Genomic DNA, 21863 nt, shown 5'->3' on the forward strand with positions numbered 1-21863 from the left:
ATGTACCTCCTCTTACAAGCAAACAGTTTCTTAAAGATGAACTAAACAATGGTGTTCTGGTTTGGTTTCCTGTGCTGTGATAAAACACTGTTAAAAGTGCCTTGGGGAAGAAAGGTTGGAAGCCAAGGCAGGACTTTAGGAAGATATCTGGAGTACAAACCATGATGAAGCACTGCTTACTGGCTTGTCCAGGATCACAGTCATCTATGTTCTTATATTGCCCAGGACCACGTGCCTAGGGGATGGTACCATCTACAATGGGCTGGGCCGCCTACATCAACTAGCAATCAAGAAAATGCCCAAAGATGTGCTCTCAGGCCAATCAGACGAAGGCAGTTCCTGAATGAAGGTTCCCTTTTCCAAGGTATGTAAAGTTGACAACCAAGATTAGCCATCACAGAAGGGTGTGGCCTAAAAAGCTGACTGTTGACCTATAACAGTGTTCCAACTGAGGGAAAGGCCAAACTGTATGTTCTACTGTGGTTAATCACTATATCATTCATTGGCTGAGCACCCAGGATCAGCCAGAAGTTATGGAGATGGTCCCTGTTCATGGGCAACAATTGTATCAGAATACAATCAACATAAGAAAGTGAAGGGAACACTAGTGTGTAATCTCAGGTTGAACACTGCTATTGCTGTCGAAAACTGGATGTGGGGGACGGCCATTAACACAGTGGTGACGGGAGGGGCTGGAGGAAAAGGTTGGTGAACTCCAGGCACAGAAGCAAATCACCAGGATGTATGCGGAAACCATGTGGAGATGGAGCTGGCATAACTCAAAGACAGCAGCCACTCAGCCTGTACCCATGACAACACTTTGAAGTCATTTTTTAGAAGAACCAGGTGAAGGGAACAGAAATATCTTTGTGATACACATACAGACACTTGAGGCCATTATCTAAACTGAATGGCAGAGCTGAGCTTTGGCCTGGTCAAGTCAAAGCCTGGGCTCTCTCCATTCTTAAAATTAGAATAGCTTAAAGGAAAAACATGGCATTGAACAGAGGACCTTGGGTAAGCTGGTAAATAAACATCATTTTTTACCAGTATTTTTATTTGTAGAATGTTCTGCTGAGATTTGTTAGGTGAAAATGAGGCCACTGCTCTTTATCACTAAATCCCTTGATTATAAAATGTTTTATATAATCAACTGAGAGTCCCTATCTAAAGTGTGAACTTTGTTATCTAATATGATCATTCATTCTTAGCTTTTGTGACGAGAGTTAAACCAGGGAAACAGCAGTCTTTTATCTGGGCTAATCCACAATAGAACCCCCTTATCTTATTCTCTGACCCGTAGGTTAGGTGCCGGCAGCTGAGCCCTGGAGGATGAAGTGAAGAAAAAATGAAGTGGAGAAAGCAACTTTGGCTCAGAGAAGGCATCAAAGCTCAGATAATGGTGAGCTCACACACCAGTGCTGGGAATAAAGAACAAAGCATCTGAACATAAAGAAAATCCATTCCACAGATCTCGGCAAGTCCCTGCATCTTCAGAACAGAAGAGGCAAGCCTCCAATACCTTAGGCTTCTCCAACCCATTCAACACATGCTAGATTTGCTCTCTTTCTCTCTCCTTATCTTAAGGAGAATCTGATAGAAAGAGAAAAAAGTTAACATTCTTGTTGCTTTGGCTTGACACCAGAAAAGGGAAAAAAATCAATTTAGCAAAGGCTAGCCCTGACTTCAGCATCTTACCCAGCCAGCAGGAGAACTATGTTTATTTTATCAGTCCCATCTAATTAACAGCTTCTATAGATCAGGCATCTTCACTCAGTGGCGTAAGCGGAAAAGCCAGAGCCAGGATAGGCTGGTGCTATGACTGCCCCTGGGATTCCCTTCCTCTGTCCGGGAAATGGCAATAATAACAAAGCCTAAGTCACTAAGTCAGCTGTTCTCAACCTGTGGGTCTCAACCCCTCTGAGGGTCAAACGGTCCTTCACAGGGGTCGCATATCAGATATTTACATTACAGTTCATACAGTAGCAAAACTGCAGTCATGAAGTAGCAACGAAAATACTTTTATGGTTAGGGTCACCACAGCATGAGGAACTGTCGTAAAGGGTCACAGCATTAGGAAGGTTGAGAACCACTGTGCTATCAGAAATAACAAGGTAAGGACTTGTGAGAGGCTTGGCATTTGGTGACTTTAATAACTATGAGTTGTCATTTGGTACGATTTGCTCTCCCTGTACCATCAGATCCAGGGGAGAAATCAAATGATCTATAGACATGGCGGTACTTGCCCAGTGTCCTTCAGCTACTGCTGGGACCAGGCTGTCTCCAGGGCCAGGCTCTCCCTTAGTGCAGTGCCTTCCAGACCTGACATTTGACCAGATCCTTCCCATACAGGGAGCTGAAGTGACATGCTTTGCTTTAATGGTAAGCCTTGCTCACACTGGGTCACTGGCCACCTTGTTGATGCCAGGTAAAAAAAAGTACTAAGTATTTAGCTTCTTGCCAGGTTGTCAGCTGCTGGGTTTACTGGCTAAAACTCTATTTAAGAAAAGATCCCTTTTGCTGGCTTGGGACGTGGATGGGCATGGACACAGACACCATTAGGATTTTAGAAGTCCTTAGGTTACCTATTCTGTAGAAAAAAAAGAAGAAAATCCCTGTACAATGTTCATCTAACCCTCAGCAGATTTCTAAACCTTATCCCCAATTCCAGCATGCTCCACCAGCAGGAGGGAGAACACACAAAACTCTAGTACAGGGCTCCGTTTACATCATCACTGCTCAAATACTCCCCCAGGCTCCTCCACCGAGACACTACCAGGTACCGATAAACACATCTTTAGAGGACAGACCTCAGTCTGAAGAGCCCAGTTCCCCTCTGACTGCCCTTCCATCCTCTAGTTCCAGGCTTAGTGTTACCTCTGTGTCAACTCAAGCAGATAAAATAAGCATGAAAGAAAAGAGCACTGTCAAGATTTTAGTCCCTGAGTTAGAAAACAATAAACAGATGTTTGTCTAACTCAAACTCTCAGGATGGAGGAGTGTCTGGAGATGAGAGCATTTTATTTCCTGACAAAGAAAAAATCTTTTCATTCATGGTACAATGGAGTCAATGAAGAAAGGGCTTCACTATAGTCAAAACACCAATGAATCTCCTTTGGAGATAATCTTCGTATAAATAAAATATGCCAAAAGGGTTGATTTAATCCCAAGGGTTTTAAACAGCACGTAGAAAACCCTTTATATGCTGGCACCCAGCTGAAGCCAGTGACCTTCAAATTATTAAGCTGTATTTTAACTGCTGGAAAGGTGTGAATCATTTCTAGATTTTTGGGCTACTGGCAGCCCCCACATTTTGGTCTGTAATATGCTTATTAGAAAGTTAGGTTTTCTAGAGAAAGCATTTTTAAGGACATTTGTTTTTGACATGTTGCATATCTGTAAATCTCTTCCAGTGTTTTCTTAAAGTTAGGTTTTCTAGAGAAAGCATTTTTAAGGACATTTGTTTTTGACATGTTGCATATCTGTAAATCTCTTCCAGTGTTTTCTTAAAGTTAGGTTTTCTAGAGAAAGCATTTTTAAGGACATTTATTTTTGACATATTGCGTATCTATAAATCTTTTCCAGTGTTTTCTTTAAGTAGGTTAATTTCATGAACTAACTTCTAATTTTAAAAAGTTTATCTATAATACAAGTCTGAAAGAATGGTATATTATAGTAAATACAATTTTGAGATAATATACTGTGGTGGTTTGAAAAAAAATGGCCCCCAAAGGGAGTGGTACTATTAGGAGGTGCGGCCTTGTTGGAGGAAGTGTGTCACTATGGTAGCAGGCTTTGAGGACTCTTTTGCTCAAGCTTCCCTCAGTGTGACAGTCAGTCAACTTCCTGTTGCCTCAAAATGTAGCACTCTCAGCTCTAGCACCATGTCTGCCTACATACCATATGCCCCTTCATAATGAAAATGGACTGAACCTCTGAAATTGTAAGCAAGCCACCCCATTAAATGTTTTACTTTATAAGAGTTGCCATGGTCAGGGTGTCTCTTCACAGCAATAAAAACCCAACTAAGACATATATATTGGTAATGCTTCATTAATAACTAATGAAAATTTTATTCAGATTTGTTGTTTCAAAAGAATTGCACCTGGCAAGGAGTCTAGCAGACCTCTGGCATCTCAGATGCATACAAGTATGCATGTATATACATACAAAAATACACACATACATATATACACACAATCATACAAAGGGACTTTACAGATGTTTGGTTACTTTGTTATTTTTTATTATCAACACTGTGTGGTGCTGCAGTTTAACCACATGCCTTGAGGAATGTGGGTACGCATTTTACTCATGAGCACCATGCCCACCATTAGTCATGCTGTGGAGCTTAGGAAGGGCTTGACTTGCTGTGTGACACAGGCTGGCCTTGAACTTGTGAGCCTTTTCCTCTGCCTCATGATTGATCCTTTAAAAATGACTATCAAATGTCTATAAGCCTAAAAACTGTGTGTGTCAGATGAGTCACCTGCAAGGAGAAAGTGGCCCCAGGAATTTCCAGCAGTCAACACACATTTTGGGCAATACCAGAGGAAAGTGAGGACACACAATGGTCCTGCGCAGAGCTAGGAGATGAACCAGCCATCCTGATGGAGCCTGTTTGTTCCTCTCTGCGCTTAGTACCAGGTGCAGTGCCTCCACCAAGGATAAAAGTTAGTGGGAGGAACCCAGGGTATCACAGGGCCTGCCCCTGCCTGCATTTAACCCTTTAGCTGTCTATCCAGCAGGAACAAGCAAGGTCATTCTGTTATCCATCTTGTCTCTTTGACAAATTCTAGAGAGAGAAGGCTTCCTAGATATAGCCGATTCCAGCGTTGTCTAATGACAACATACACAGACACATAAAGGGACAATTAAGTCCCCAGTTACAACCACACCTCATGACACCCTGCCTAGATATAGCCAATTCCAGCGTTGTCTAATGACAACATATACAGACACATAAAGGGACAATTAAGTCCCCAGTTACAACCACACCTCATGACACCCTGCAAACAAAATGGCTTCTTGATAGCAGGGAATGGCTGTTCCTTGAGCTTCATGCAATGGCTTTTGCGAACTTTTAAATGTTTTGCTAACATTCATGTATCCATCTAACAGGTTAAAATCGCCTACTATGTGATAGGGAGTCTTATGGCTTTCATTTGCTCTTATATAGTTCCAATTAAAGATAAAGTGACTGCAAATAAGTAAAATAGATTTGCCGGTAAGAGCTCTGTAATAATGAAGCAGACTAGTAGAGCTGCAGGTATGGAGGAATAGCACTTTTAAAAGTAGCTTCTGTGTATAAACAACAATGTCAGGAGGACAGATGCATAAGATATCTGAATGTATGTACACACACACACACACACACACACACACACACACACACACACCTCAGCAGTACAAAGGTCCTATCTGACAAAAGGAAAAGGATCAAATACAAATGGTGGGTGAGATCTTCAAATCCCACATCCTACTTATGACAGCCAGCCCAGCTCCAAGTTTCTGAGTGTCTGCAGCAGTTGCTTGCACTTCCTACAGCATGTCCTCCCAGGCCTTATCACACCACAACTGTTCCAGGCTGCGCTGTAGCAGACCAGGCTAGTAACACAAACAGCATTATCAAAGTGTCCAAAGTTCCAAAAAACGAACAGACTGGAATCTTGGAGGAAAAACTCACCTTTGAAAATACGTTTACAAACTGTGATTTAAAATCAGTGCATTTCCCACTTTGCTGCTGCCACTTTTTCTCCTTATGTGACGTTGTCCTACACTAACCCATGGGTATTTGCTTCTGTAATGAGGATTCTACCTTTTTGTAGATATGAAAAGGGGCAAAAATTTATTACATTAGCCTTAGTGAAGTATATCTTAGACTGGGCAAGCTTCAAACAGCTATGAAAGTAATATGTTATCATGTACACCAATCCCATAAAACAGAGAACAAAAGAGAAAACCCACTGGGAGTACAACGGTGTCTCACTTACCCGGGATGGGAATAATAGGAATACTTTCGTTGGGGACCACCCGAGGTGAACTGCTGTCTTCCACATAGAAATGAGCAGTCTGGAAACATTTTCTGTGTAGAAAAGGAAAACATGCCAACAGTGAGCACAGAAGTACACTTTGTCTAAGTTTATCATCTCAAAATCCTTCTTTAACAGTTTCCCCAGCTTGAAACATCACATAGCATGGATGGCAAACCCAAGGAAAAGTGGTAAATTCAAGCACAGTGTTCGGCACACTGGAGGAACCCAAAGGTCTGAAGAGCATCTCCTGTTACAGCCAGTCCCAACCCCAGAGCTTCAAACTGCTCCAAGGAGTGAGACTTTGGCAGAGTAACCTCCTGCACAGGCTGTGGGGATTCCACCCACTATCTCTACAGCTGATGGGTTATAGAGGAAACGCCTGCTTATTCTGACTAGCCCCCAGTACCAAGTTCAAAACCACACCTTGAATCCCCTCCAATATAGTCATCAAACAACCCAACTGCATAATAGCACCACATTGTCTGTGCTTAGCCAAGGCCCCAAATCCTTAGACAGCTTTTACAGGGGTCAGGGGCTTCAATAGGATAAGCACGCCCGAATCAGAGGCCCTTTCCAGACACCACGCAAGGCCAGGGCAGAAGCCTGCAGGTGTTTCTGCTCGTCTTCCTTCACTTTGGTTTTACCTGTACTTCAGGCAAAGCAGGGAGCACACACTGGTCATCACAGGACAGGCAGTGAACAGAAGGGCTAGGAGCAGCTCACGCAGCCTCTGCTGAGATGCTGGCCAGCCCACAGCTTTCCAGCATCCACGTCACTGCTTGCTGAGGCCTTAATGAGCTGCCGGAAACACAGGCTGAATATTTAATGAGACTGCTCAGTGTGAATGGCTATTGTGACCAGAGAAGGGTCCCTGTTCATCTGGCAGAGGGGCTTTACAATAGCCGGCCCTACTGCTGGGCCTTTTAGCCAGGCAGGCAGCATCCTTCTGGTGCTCCCAGCCACCAGGCTCCTGTGTTTCTTGCCAAACGATGACGTTTACACACCATGGCTTTGCATCTTCTGGGGTCTGTATTGTAACTACTAAGGACAAATCAACTTTTCTTCAGGGTATCTTGAAAAACAATAACAACAACAAAACAAAACAAAACCCTGGGATGTTTTTAGGAAGCCAAAGAACGTGGGTAGTGGTGGGGGAACTAGGGAGAAAAGTCAGTTACCCCCCAAACCACACCAGATCCCGAGAGACTGAGGAGACCTCAGAGTCATGTAGCTTTCCGACAGCAGGGTACTGCAGACCTGCTGTCACCACTGTCTTAGAGATGAGCACTTGTCCCAGAAGGAAGGCATTTCCTTTAAGGGTGCTGCTTTGGAGCAGTCTGCACAGGGTTCCTGAACATAAATGACCCCACCCCACATATACCGCAGGCCTGGCCTTGAGGAACATCGAGGAAGGTCAGTGTTTTCTGCTTGTGCCTGCCATTTGTAGTAGGAGTGGAGAACCAAGGGTTTATTACTATACTCACTCGCCTTTACCTCGCCTGGGGTTAAGATGCATGCACTGTGGGACTCTGGCCCTAAACATATAGTGCCAAATCCATATGAAAAATAAGACCTCCATATCTGAAATGCCAACTTCTTCCTGTTTTTAAATTAGTTGTTAATTTTTTACTGTTGGTTTTCTTCTGGCCCTTTCTCATCTCCTGTGTGAACAGATTTCCAGAATGCAATCCGGAAGTTGAAGCATGGAGCATGGACACTACAAATGAATGGGAGCCTTACTTGTTTAGGGCCACAGAGATTGGAATTTTGCTTCGGTTTAGTTACTCAGCAGCCTGAACAAGTTCTCAAAGTCCCTCAGATAAATGTCACACACTGCACCAGCTCAGCTTTAAAATACAGAACCACAAGTGAACAGCAACAACAGAAATACTAACAGAAATAATAACTTCTGGGCTGGGAACAGTAGCAAGAGTGTATTCCAGCACTCCAGGGGTAGAGAGGTACAAGGATCTTGAGTTCAAGGCCAGCTTAGTTTACCAGTATGAGACAAACCTCTAAAACAATTTCATGTTTTAAGACTGCAAATTACTAAGCCTGTTACTTCTAAGACAGAAGAGGTTAGCACACGGGATTCCGTTACTGTTACAGTCAGACAGCCTAGGAAGGTACAGACCATGGTGTGGATTATTATTTTATTTATATTTTATTACTATCATTATTTTCTAGAAAACAGGCAGACAGTCCAGCCAACCTTACTGTTAAATATAGAACTAACAGCTACATATTATCTTTGGGAAAACAGCAGTGTACTGAAGCAAATCTTACTCCAGTGCCCCATGTGCTGCTGTTTATAATGGATTTTCCCTGGAGCAAAGTAACTCTGTGATTGCCAGAGCAAAGCTGGCAAGTGGGGCAGGGGTCAGGAACCTGGGAGATCAAGCTATGCACATCTGTGCCTAGCTGCGTATCACATGCTTTTATCCCCCACAGTGACGTGGGTGGACAAATCACTACAGAACCTGGGGAAACCTTCTCCCTTTGAATGAAAGCTTTAAGCATACGGCAGGAGTTAGCTCAGGGCCCAGCCACAGCATCACACATGTAGATTACACACTCTGCAACTGTCTGTGATCCTCAGAACCAGCTCCTTAGCCTAACTAAGCACTGAGTCATTAGAAAGAACACAGAGGAGCAGATGAACCTGCTGGAGACATGAGTGAATCCCAGTGAACTGAGGGGGAAAATCAATTACAACCACCTCAAGTCCTCTTCCTCTAACCTCTATTCACATTTGGGGGACTATCCTTCCACACCTTTGCTCATTGCTTACTTTGTAGTGTGTGATCATTTTCAATGATGTTGGGAGCAGGAAAAACAGGAGACAAGGATTCTGCCTTCTCACCACTTATGTTTCCCTAGGAAAGGGAACCACAAATACGTGAGCCCTTATGAGGAAACACAGCTTAACAGGATAGTGTTAAGTCATGAAGGTGAAAGAAGGGATTTGAGCTGAGACCTCAAAGTGAAGGACAGGCTCACAGCAGGAGTGGAAGAGCACTCTAGGCAGAGCTAGCAGCTACAGAAAGTGTCTAAGAACAGAGCAAACCCAGCTGGAACTGAAAGGCAACCAGGAAGCAAGCCATAGGCTGGACAAGAGGGCAAAAGCCCCAGCATACAAGACCCAGGAGGCCTTTGTTGGCTCTTGTTGGCAACTAAGAGCCATGCAAAGCCAGTGAGGATGCCAACCTATGCTGGGACACACTTTCAGCTACCTCTCTGAACAGGCTCACATGGGCTGCTGTGTGAGATGGATCACAAGCATCAAGAAGGTAACAAGAAGATTAACCAAGGGCTACTGTTGTAATCACTCCAAAACTCAGGTAGATTGGGTGTGTGTGTGTGAACAAAACATTTTGTGGTGTTGGGCACTAAGCCTAGAGCTTCACACACACGGTAAGTACTCTACCACTGGGCTACATCTCTAGCCCTGCTTTATATATTAATATCGAACTACAATCCTATCATAAACACATATCCCTTTTGACAAACAGAGATGACATCCTCATTTCTAATGTTTCCCTAACCTTCCACTGCATAGTTAGAATTGCTGCTTTAATAACCATTTACTAAGTGTCTATCCTGGGGCCAGGCTGCTACCAGTACTTCACAGCACTCCCCAAATGTGATGATCTGTTCTCGAGTACAAATCCTACACTTTGGTTTTAACTTTCCAATAAGGCAGAAAGATATTGCATGGTATTGTATTTTAATTTGTTCACTTCTGAAAAATCTCATGAAAAAGGTTTTATCTGATGGTTGGCAAGGCACGAAGAAAAGCAAAAGAAAAAACACCCACATGTTTCAATTCCTCCAAACTTCTCCCTTGGATTTGATCAGAGAAGCAGGGTTGCCTCTGATTTTGAGCCCAAGGGAACAGAGACGAATTTCTCCAAGTGTTCTCAAGTATGTCGCTGAGTATGCAATTTCAATTTTCTTTGTAGTTTCAATTCTCTTTCAACTAACATAGCCTAACAATCCCTTCTTGAATGAACAGATTTCTAGAATAGTGAAAAGCCATTTCCAAAATTGCTTTACCATGAATATGTTTATGTATTATTATAAAAATGGAAAAACAAAGTAGGTCATGTTTAGAATAAAGAAGAAATGTATATACCAGTTTAGTTACAAATTATAACCTTATTGATCACCACCACACATTTTGTTTTTTCACTTTCTATGCCTCAGGGCACTCACCCCTCTCCTAAGGAGCTAGGATCAGGTAACAGTATTTTCACTGAATTGACATCATTGGTGTATTGATAATCCAAATGAATTATCTTCTACCTTCCTGATTCTATACTAGCGATATATATTTTTCTGATACAGTTTCTAATTTGTAGAGTCTTTGGAGTTTTGAGGGTTCCTGAAGATAGACTGACTATTTGTTTCTCTCTGTACCTGCCTGTTCTACCACCCTTATAGTAATGTGTCAGTCAACAGTGGTAATTAACTGAAGTCTAGCTCTCACGGTTTAAGTAAGCCATGTGGGATGAAGCCCATACCTGGTGACAACCACCTAAGAAGGCTAGATGGGAAACAGCCCCTCACTGAGGAAGCTGGTTTGCACTGTTCCTAGTTAAGAACTTCTGACAAAGAGAGTGCTTCCAGTGACTCTCTGGGGCTCTCACTAAGAAGTCACTGAAAATGAAAAAACCTTAAATGGAAGGTAGACAGTATTGTAAAAGTGGCCATAAAAGTTATGAGAATTTACAGGATCCCACATGGCATGAGAAGTAGTCATTATGACTTTAAGGGTGTTAACACGATGATCAAATTAAGCGCACCACAAAAAGTTATACAGCACATACTTGAGTAAGCCTGGCAAAGTTCTCAGGTCCACTTCTGTTAGAATCTGAGTGCCAGAAATAGGGTGGCAGCTGGGCATGGTGGTGCGCACGTTTATCCCAGCACTTGGGAGGCAGAGGCAGAAGAATCTCGGTGAGTTCAAGGCCAACCTGGTCTACATAGTGAGTTCCAGGACAGCCAGAGCTACTTACCGAGACCCTGCCTCAAAAACAAACAAACAAACAAACAAACAAATGGAATAGAATGGCATTCTGATGGGATGGCAAAATGCTCTTCTATATACACTAAATAAAAGTCTTTTTTGGAAAGAGGCTAAATTATAGAAGGGACATTTCTCAGTTTTTCCCTCCTAGGGCTAATTTTTAAATCACCCTTATGACTTACTCTGCCTGTCTGGTAGCAATATTCATTTTAGTTTCTGCAAAGGAATTGAAGTTTGTGGTATTTACTAAATATCAAGAACTGTGCCGTATTCTGGTATCTTCAGTTCCAAGTGCCTGGTTACTTGAAGAGTCTAGAAATCACAGGGTGACATGACTTCCCATGACCTGACTCCATCAAAATAATAGTAGAGTGAGACTAACCAGTATCATATGATAGCAGGAGGCAGACAACACCGTGTGCATGAGGTATTTTCACAGTTCAACTCAGTGAGCGTAAGGGACGGAACAGGAGATATGGATCTGTTGCTTCTTTAGTTGGCCATGATTCTGGTGTGTCTCTCCCATAGTAAGCATCCTGACACAATGAGCCAGTCTCCAACCTAAGTATTCACCTTGAAGGTAAGCATGTCTCCAAATGCATCAGATGCTGGACCAAGGTTGGCCAATGTATTAATCTATACCCACTTCCACAAAAGTACTAGGTAGCCAGATGTGAACAACTTTCCTATATTCTTCTGTATTCATCTGTCCTCTTTGAGAAAGCTAACATGGACTTGTACATTTTGGAATTATTTCTAAGAAAGGCTTCACTGGAAGTCAAAAGGGTAATGTGGAGGTATTTTCCCTAGCAGTTTTTCTAGTCTGTGTGGGTTCTTCTTAGCAGCTCCCTAGGTCTCAAGCCCACCTCCCACCACTGTGGTCCAGGGGGATGTCTGATTTCTTTTTGTTGTTGTTGTACAAGTGTGCATGTGTGTCTAACTTTTTAAAAGCCGAGAGCATTATGGGTCATCAAATTTTGTTCTTTAGCTAACATTTGGAAAATACCTTTCAAATAAGGGACCTATTTTGAGGAGAGAGATTTTGTCAAAACTCAAGCATTCCATTGTTGTGACAGCAGAAGCTATCTCTAATCAGGATGCGGCAGACACTGACCTGCATCAGCTGTCAGCTCTAAGTCCTACAGCTCCCACCGAAGCACACCCCCCAGCACATGGCAGGTTCTGCTGTTTTTAATTGGCCCCCATGACTAACGACACGCACACCAACAGCTGCTCCAATGGCACAATCCAGTTAAAGAGTCCTGCTCTGCCAACAACATATAGCAAACTACAAAGATGAGCAGGGAACTAGATTTTAACACCCTTCCCCATTTCCTTCCAGAAATCTGACATATTCTTAAGGGAGAACACCCAGGAGGCCTGCGTGTCTGCACAGCGCCCCCCCCCCCCCCATTCTGCTGTGTCTGCTTTTCCAGGTACCTGTTTAGACAACCTCTGATGGGGCTAACAATTTTCCTGCTTCTATCTCTTTCTGCTTGCCTGAGAAGAATTTGTGAATTAGCAGACAACCAACACTTTTCTGAAACAATGGGCTGACACTGAGTCTAGAAATGTCTAAAGCTGCACTCTGTAATGCTGTCTATCAAAAGGGCCCTCCAACGGCATGCCGGGCTTCTGGACTTCCAGACATTTGGCTCAGCATGTCCATCCTTTTGACAAGCTTGTTTCCATTCTCAGTCTTTGGCTTTTTACAACACTGTTCCTCTCGTGCTGTGCTCTAGGGCTGTGGGCTGGAGGGGAATCCTAACAAGGTTTTCAGACTTATATGAAAACTCAGAATTTCAAACTAAACAAATGTTGATATACAGAGACTAGAAATCAAATCACTATCTTCAAATTAAGTTCAATGGTTTTATAATCACATCACAGTGTGAAAGAGTTTGTTTGCAGTGTGGAGGCAAAATTCTAATTGCAGACTATAGCGGGCAGTTGGCTGAACCACTACTGAATATTAATTAAGCAGTCTTAACCGATTCATAGACTGCTCTCATTTAAATTTACAGTGGCATACTCACTAATAATCTCATTTATTTTCATGTTGTCAAGAACAGAAGTCCCATTAATATTTATTTTTGTAAATGGGTGTGTTGTAGTGACCTTTGTACATGTAAGAGCCACTCATTCATGGAAAGATGCAAACACTAACGGGCCAGCAAAGATGGAGACTGTGAGCTGTGCTAAAAAGACTCACTGATTTATTAGGGCAAAATGTTTCCAGAAACAGAGTGGCAAACACAATAGAAGGGAAAAACCGTGCACAGTGCTGGGCTTCCCTCAGGAGGGTCTGCTCAAGCTGCTCCCGGCCTTGCTTGGAAGGCGGCCCAATGCAATTCTAAGTTGAGATTTTTCATACACAACAATCCACTTGCTGTTGAGTTTTCCTCACTGCCTGTTAAGTGATCCAGCTCATGCAGCTAAGTTTACACAGTGTAGTCTCCGGAAGGGCTTTCCAGCATGAAAGATTCAGAGACCAAAATATGCTTCTGGTAGGCATATTTTCCAAGCCATGAAAGGGGACACAAAAATCTAACAAGTCAGAATATGCTTTGGGGGATAGTAAAGTGGTACGTTTCACATCAAGGTTGCTAGGATTCCTGGGCATGTGTCTGTCATGCTCTGGACAAATGGGATGTTGAGTAGGAGAGGGGAGGGAGAGAAGAGGAGGGAAAAGGGAACGAGATTCCCAGAAGGTGGATAGGCAAGGAGAGGGAATTCAGAGACTGAGGAGAAAGTGTTCCCAGATCTTAGGGACTTCATATGGGTAGCAACAATGTCCTAACTCACCCTTGCTAAAGGGTAACGTGAAAAAGGAAGTTTATTTCCACAGGAAGAATGTTGTTGGATGAGGCAGGCTGCCTGCAGTGAACTTCTTTAAGAAATGGGAGAAAATGAACCAACTGCAGACATAAAACTGGCCTTGAGACAACACTCTTTCTTGCTCAACATTATTTTGCCAAGAAATCCTCATAGATTCCTAGAGATGAGTGCAGGGCACTTTCCAGGAAACAGGACAGCAGAGGTCACTTCCTAAGCCATATCCAGTAACCTGTTCATGCTCTTTTCAGTATTTTAGCCAATTCCAATGAGATGAATCCCTCACAGTCCATCTCCAATACTCAATGAAGACAGGAAAAGCTTGAAATCAGGGTCTTTGAGAAAGCTGTTGTGCCTTTTTACCCTATCCTGGAATGTTCTGAGCACCCAGAATAATGCTACAAGTGCTCACCATGGTTCAGAATAGCCCTGGCTGTCCTGGAACTCACCATGTAGACCAGGCTGGCCTTGAACTCAGAGAGACACCTGCCTGTGCTTTCCTAGTGCTGGGATTAAAGGTGTGCAGCACTATGTTTGGCTTGCTGTATTAGTCTTTTCTTTTTTTAATTAAGAAATTTTTTTATTCATTTTACATACCAATCAAACATCACCCTCTTCCCAAAAATATGCAACGCTTCACGAATTTGTGTGTCATCCTTGTTCAGGGGCCATGCTAATCTCTGTATTGTTCCAATTTTAGTCTATGCTGAAGTGAGCACTGTAATATTCTTTTTTTGTGTGTTTTTTTTTGTAATATTCTTAATAGCCTTAATAGTTCAGGATCTAGGAAGATGCCATGTGCTTTTTTACTGACCATCTCCATTGTAGCAGTACTTGTGAAACGTGAGAGTAGTCCCCTGCCTAAAGACACCCCACTGTTATCCAGGTGACATTCCCAATGATCAAGAACTGACTCTAAAACACACACACACAAAGTACCCACACAAGAACTTTGGAATAAGTGTCTCAGAACGAAGAGATTTTCTAAAGAAGTGGTTCTCAACCCGTGGATCATGACCCCTTTGGGGTCAGATGGCCCTTTCACAGGGGTTGCATATCAGACATCCTGTATATCAGACAGTTACATTACAATTCCTAACAGCAGCAAAATTACAGCTATGAAGTAACAATGAACACAGTTTTATGGTAGGGTCACCACAGCACAAAGAACTGTATTAAAAGGGGGTAGCATTAAGAAGGTTGAGAACAACTGTTTTAAAGAAGTACTTTAGAGGAAAGGTCCAATCTCCTTTGGAATAAAATAGCAGCGCTCTGGGAGTACACGGACACCATTTCTACACCTTCTAAGAGCTAACAGAAAGGCCATGGCACCCAGCACCAGAGAGGCAGAGCCAGACACACAGCTAACAGAAACCCCTCCGAGTCTATCCAAAGCACCACACACACCCTGTGATGCTGCTGCTTCCCTGGATTTATCCTGCAGTTTATCCATGTGCAAAACGACACACTAACAAAGCTACTAAGCACAGTACTGTGTTGTCACAGAACCGAGAGCCTTAGAGGACTGCTTAGATAAATAAATCATGGTACATCTACTTTAGAAGCACCCCTCCCCCAAATAGGGAAGGTATAGATGCCTAGAGAAAACTGTTATCTCAAACAAAGACAAGCACATGGGTAAAACATGGAGTACTTTACTATGTAAAAGAGACACCTCTATTGTTTAAACAATAAATTCTTGAACGATGTATAAATTAGCAAAGACGAGCACCTATTGGTGAGGAGGTGGGGAGGAGGGTGGGTGGATGGAACGGTGAGGGGATACATGATTTTAAACTTTATTATTTTGAATTACGTCAAGTATTTATTCAAAATTTAAACCAACTTCTTTGAAAACTTTAACACTTGAGTCTGTTTGTATAGTTTTATCCTTGGCTCACATCTTTCACGATTTGGGGCCTCAGAGGCACAGCCCTTTCTCACGTCCACAGAGGGACAGTTAAGAAAAGCGTCGCAGACAGCAGGGCTAGAAAGCTGACGGCACATCAGGTTCATACCCAGCTCCTGCAGTGGTGTGCGGTGCTGCAGCGGTGTGCGGTGCAGCTGTGTGCTGTGCTGTGTGCGGTGCTGCAGCGGTGTGCTGTGCTGTGTGCGGTGCAGCTGTGTGCGGTGCAGCTGTGGTGTGCGGTGCTGTGTGTGGTGCTGCAGCGATGTGTGGTGCTGTGAATTGCAGCTGTGTGCAGTGCTGTGTGGTGCAGCTGTGTGCGGTGCAGCTATGTGTGGTGCTGCAGTGGTGTGCGGTGCTGCAGCTGTGTGCGGTGCTGTGTGTGGTGCTGCGTGCTGCAGCTGTGTGGGGTGCTGCTCTTTCAGCATCTCTGGAGGCCTTTCTTTCCTCCTAATTCCAGGCTGCAGTTTGGATGGGTGCAGGCCATGGGAGGAGATGACGGAGAAAGAAACAAAGGAGGCTGGCGGAAGTGCTTGTCCTGAGGCATTCCAGCCTCCAACACAAGGGGTGGCAGCCTATGCACCAGAAAACTATGCACTGTGGAGCTGGGTGTATAGCTAGGGCGGTGGGTACACTGGAGTGACGAGGAACATGTGGGTCGCTGGCCTTAAACACAGAGAACACACAGGGGAGCGGGTAACTGTAGGCTTTGGAGGAATCACAGAGGCACAGCAACTCCTCAGGGAAGATAAGGAAGCCCTGAGCCCTCTGAGGACAGTTTGTATGAGGCCCTGCTCTTCCTTGTGGAGTACTAAACCCAGCATAGAGCAGGAGATTAAGGTCTAGCTGCCTAGAGTAGAGCCCTGACCCAATTCATCCACTTCAACAGGTCTGCCTGGCAAGTTACTCACCTTCTCAGAACCTCAATGTCCCTTCTTCTCAGGTGTTAACTAAGCACTCCATACATGCTGCCTAATTTACTCTTCATAGCCATCCTAAGAGGAAGAGTTCTCAATAGACCCATTTTCTAGATGAGGAAATGGAGTCTCAAAGGGATCCCTGGTTACTGAGCCAGGAAATGGTGGAGCTAAAGTTACAATTCACACGTCTCTGATTCAAGGTCTGTGTTTGTAGCCACAATGCAGGAAATTCATTTTATACTGCACAACTCACACTTAGGTAGAGTCCATAAATACTTGCCATTCCTCAAAATGATTTCTAGCATAGACTTAGTAGAACTGAGTTCTATTTTCTCAGTCTTAAGCAAAGTTATCAGATTCCTTGTAACAAAGGGCAGACATGAGGTATCCCCTGTGTGAAGAAGCACAGTGTGCCTGTAGCAAGTCTACTCCCATACCGAGGGCCAAGCACGTAAGTGGACAGAGCATCGTGTCTGAGACCGCAGAAGCTGGACAGGCATTTACCTTTGTGTTAAAGACACCCTGGTTCTTTAAAGTACTATAGTAAGACAATTGTTCACGCGATGTCCACGGAAGAAGTGCCGTCATGGACTGGTATAACAATTGTTCACATGATGTCCACGGAAGAAGTGCCGTCATGGACTGGTATAACAATTGTTCACATGATGTCCACGGAAGAAGTGCCGTCATGGACTGGTATAACAATTGTTCACATGATGTCCACGGAAGAAGTGCCGTCATGGACTGGTATAACAATTGTTCACATGATGTCCACGGAAGAAGTGCCATCATGGACTGGTATAACAATTGTTCACATGATGTCCATGGAAAAAATGTTACCACAGACTGGGTATAACAATTGTCCATGGACCTCTCTCTTAAGATCTTTGAATTGAAAGCTACATAGAGAGATTTCTGGTCCTATTTTTTAAGGCTGTTGGAGGTTTGAAAGTGTACTAGAAATTGAAACTTCAAAAGATTAAAAGCCCATAGTGAGGAATAATGGCCTCCCCAGTGTCAGTATGCCTTGCACAGGGCCAGAGCTGTACAGGTAGAGGGGCCAGCCAGGGCCTTTCTCATTAACCTTCAAAATTCCTCCTCTGTTATCACAGCTCTGTTGGATTACCCTGGGAATAAAGCTGAAACTTCATCTCAGTAATCTGATCTATGACAACCAACGGAGACAAGTCATTCCATGTAAAAGGCTAGATGTAAATTTTATAAATTGACTTACTGAAAGTACAAAGGTACTATTTACAACATAAGTTGATTAACTACCCTACTTAATAATTTAGTATTAAAAGATTATCAATATTAAACAGTTTAGGTAAGATAAGCAATACAAATATTATCAAGAAGTTCAAGTACAGTAATTGAGACTACATTTACAACTTGTAATTGTTTCTTACAAAACTCATCAGGTTAGTACTTTTTTGAAGTATTACAATTTCATGCACATTTGCTTTTTATGGAAAAGCATGTTATATCTACATTTGTTCATTTTCTCTTTCCTAGTTTTAACCCTTTATTTATAAAGTTAAGACATTTTTCATTTATAAGGATTATGCTTTTTTGAAAAACAAAAACAAAAACAAAAACGAAGCTCTAAACATGCATTATGCTCTTTTGAAACAACCAAAGCTCTAAACATGCAACATTTGAATTGGTTTTTTGTAAAGAAAATGGATGCAACATACATACAGTCACGCACACATAGCGGGCCCGCAGTATCACCAATAGGAACAGAGAATACGGGCCAGCCCACAGAAAAAGCAAAGCAAGCAGGCGCTGGAGCTGCTATAAGGACAGCAGCCACCTGGAGGCTCAGCTGGTCCTTACAGGTCTTACTGGTGGGGTGGACATCAGCATTTTCTGTCTAGAAGACTTTCATCCCCACAGCAACAAAACAAAAGTCCCGCAAGCCAATCCCGGCCATTGAGAGTCCCCCATTAAGCTGGTCCGCCCTCACCTGCTCCCCTTCTCTCCTCTCTCCCCAGAAGAAGGCACTTCACAGGAACGTCTGGGAAAGCCCTTGGACTTTATTTTGTTACACCCTCTAAATGGACAAAAAACAAAAGAGAACATGTGTAGAAGACAGCATTTCAATTGGCCACCCAGCGTTCCACACAAATGCCCTCCCTCCACACTCGCACAGACATCCCTCTATCAAGGCCTCATTAGACATTTTCAAAAGGGGGCACTCATGCAGAAATGGCTACTTAGGTAAGTCTCTGATGCTGAAGGAAGAAACACAGGTAGGGTTGTTCTCCAAAGTGATGACATGTATCAGGAGGTGGCATTATTCTAATGTTCACAGAGGTCAGGGAGTCACAATCAAGACCTCATTCAGATGCCTGCCCGTCACTTCTGCTGGCACACTGTCCCAGCAAACAGACAGCTCAGAAGAATGCCCGCAACTTGCTGGGTCTCACTGCCCAGTGTGGCCGGCCTTCCACCACCAATGTCTCCGCTTTAGACCGAGTTTCATCTTTTCCCCATGCATCCTTGCCACTTCTGGATAATCATCTGTACACAGAAGGCACCTCAGCAGACAGGCCCAGTATTGGCAAGAGTCTCTTAAACATTTAAATACCTCAGCATCCGACACTAGGCTGTCTATGTTAAGGACGCACTTCCTGACCAATACAGACACTTGCAGGTGGCTGATTATATCAGATTGGCCCAAGCCGCCTGGGCTATAGGATTTCACACTGGAATGATTCTAAGTTCCGTTCACAGAACAACAACAACAAACTAACCCCTAATACATAACTTCGTCTTCTGTGGGAGCCCTGCTGACTGCCACCCAGAAAAGTAAGGCTAGGGTCACCGCTCCACTTCTCACCCACTCCTCCCAGCGGCCCCCTTCTAGGAACAAACACCACTAGCTTTTCAGTGTTAATGTTTTTCTCCTCCTTTCACACAAGCTTCAAGTTATTTCGGTCATTACTAGACTGACTATTAGATAAAAGTGCTTGTCACAGGAGCCAACCTTTAGAGAAAGTAGCACTTGGGAACAAGGTTGAAGGGGCAGGGGCTGTGCAGTTCCGAACTTCCTGTCTCCCTCTGTTGAAACTATTCTGTCACTACAGTGACAGTCCTCCAAACATCAGGACTCTGTTGTGTGCCTGTGAACGCTAATCTGAAGACACCATGAGTATGTTGGAATGTTTTTACAAATTTTCATAAAAACTTGAAATTTGCAGCTTCCTAAAATATTTAGACTTTTTCTCAACCCTTAGCCCTGCTCTGAATTCTGCCAGATTTACTCTGGGGGATTTTGGAGCCGGGCCGGCTAGCTCCACGGTTTTCTCACGCACAGTCACAGGCTCTTAAGACTTCCACCCATAAACTGACAACACTTTAGTGAGAAGAAATGCCAGTAACTAATACCGCCAGCAGCAAGGGGTAACCTGAGCAAGCACCCTGAGCAAGCACCAGGGGTAACCCTGGGGCGGAAGGCCGTGAATTCTGAGGAACTGGAAGGAAATGGCTTACCCAGCCTAGAGCAAACACCAAAGGGGACGCTTTCCCGACTCCGTTTAAAACTGTATCCGCCAGCACGGCCTGTGCTGTCTTTGATGCATCGAGGAACGTGTTTAAATGGCAACCGTAGTGGTGCTTCCCTCCTGCTCCCGTCTAATGACTGTTAGCCTGTTCGAAGAGCTTCCACTGGCATCTCAGGGCCAACTTGACAGCAGGGGGCCGGTTACTATAACAACTGACAGCTCTCATGAATTCTGAAAGGCCCCTGAGTAGCCATTTGGGAAACAGTTATTGAGCAAAAAGTTGCCTGGGATCGGAGGCATTAGTTGCCACGTGACCCGGCTTTCCCTGAACAGTTGGGAGGAAAAAGGAAAAAAAAAAAATGGTGCCCCCCTCCTGGAACACCTGGGGACCTCAAAACGTCCCCACCCCCACTCCTTTCAGACTCTCAGGGCAAGGCAGTTTAACGCCACTGAGTTATCATACTCCCAAACCTCCAAGGCAAGTCTTCTTTTGGCACCACGAAATGTGTCTTAGTCTCCCCGCAGGTTTGACACATTTTAGGCTTTGGAGAGATGAATGGTAAAAATTATTCCTAGTGGTTAACAATCTTGAAATACAGCCAGAGAGAGAAGCTCTAGGTAGAGATGAAGCAATGATTAATTTTAGAAGAAAACAAACAACAAAAATGCACACAACACCTATGAATGGTCGGTTCGTAGGAAAGATAAAGGTGACTGCACGAGTCGTCAGAACGACTGAAGCCCCGGCTTTTCTACCCTGTCACAGGATCCTGAGCAGCTGGGCCGAAGGCAGTGTTTTGTACATGCAGAACCCTCCAGAACGGGCCTGTGAGAGGCCAAGAAAGTGCCTTTGCTTGACACGAGGGAAGCGTCACTTGAAGGACACACCTATGGCCATACTGAATGCACTAGGACCTGGTCTACGGCTGGGCATTGATCCTCCACTTTTCCCTGCAAACTCACAGCTAAGGCAGCCTCTCCAGGAAGTCCTTCCACTGTACCCTAGTCATGTCGAGTTTCCAAAGAACCCACTGCTCCCCTTTATCGTGGCTGGTGCCCTGGGGAGCACAAATGCACCCAGGAATCAGGCAGGAAGAGAAAGGACGGCAGACCCTGGCCACCTGGCAAACAGTGGCCGAGACAAGGGAGGCACGGGGTTTGCTCTGTCCAGCTTGGTGTCACCACACAGGAAGGTGACAACAGTGTAGCTGGGTTTTCTAGTTCACCATGCAAATGAGACAGCCAGCTGGGGACTAAGTTAGATGTTATTTTCCAAGAGCACAAACATTTTTTAAAAACGGGCCAGTTGATACAGGTTAGTGGTTTGAGGTAATCTTTATTTACCGCCTGGAGGATTCTCCAATGCCCTGTACAAAGTGGATGTGGAAGAGGTGGCAAATGAGTGATCACTGGAAAGAGCACACGGGCCAACCACAAAGGCCTTAGAAGGTTCCACAATACAATCCTAGCTACGAGAAACTAACAACATGAGGTGTGCAATCCTGGTCAGTCTTCCTTTCTGGAAACTGTTTCCTCTCTTGGATCAAGGATGTCTCCTTCCTGATGCCCTGGCCACTGTACAGAATCTCTAAAATCAGAACTGTCATGCATGCAGGGAATGGCCGAGCA

At 44.0% G+C, this 21863-nt stretch overlaps 1 protein-coding gene and 1 pseudogene across 2 annotated transcripts in view; both read right to left on the minus strand.

The window, feature by feature from the left end:
• Ptprg (protein tyrosine phosphatase receptor type G) overlaps window positions 1-21863 on the minus strand; it is a 701914-nt gene that overhangs the window by 41333 nt on the left and 638718 nt on the right. Inside the window, exons 14-15 of one of the 2 annotated variants that reach the window (XM_059274234.1) lie at window positions 18695-18781; window positions 5994-6085 (exon numbers count right to left, since the gene is read on the minus strand). In XM_059274234.1, coding sequence (XP_059130217.1) covers window positions 5994-6085; window positions 18695-18781 — 179 coding nt within the window. The remainder of the gene's footprint in view (window positions 1-5993; window positions 6086-18694; window positions 18782-21863) is intronic. The other variant, XM_059274235.1, reaches the window with a different exon arrangement.
• LOC131920241 (U6 spliceosomal RNA) lies at window positions 14520-14616 on the minus strand (annotated as a pseudogene).

This window comes from Peromyscus eremicus, chromosome 9 (genome assembly GCF_949786415.1).
Source record: "Peromyscus eremicus chromosome 9, PerEre_H2_v1, whole genome shotgun sequence".
In the NCBI taxonomy this organism is placed as follows: domain Eukaryota; kingdom Metazoa; phylum Chordata; class Mammalia; order Rodentia; family Cricetidae; genus Peromyscus; species Peromyscus eremicus.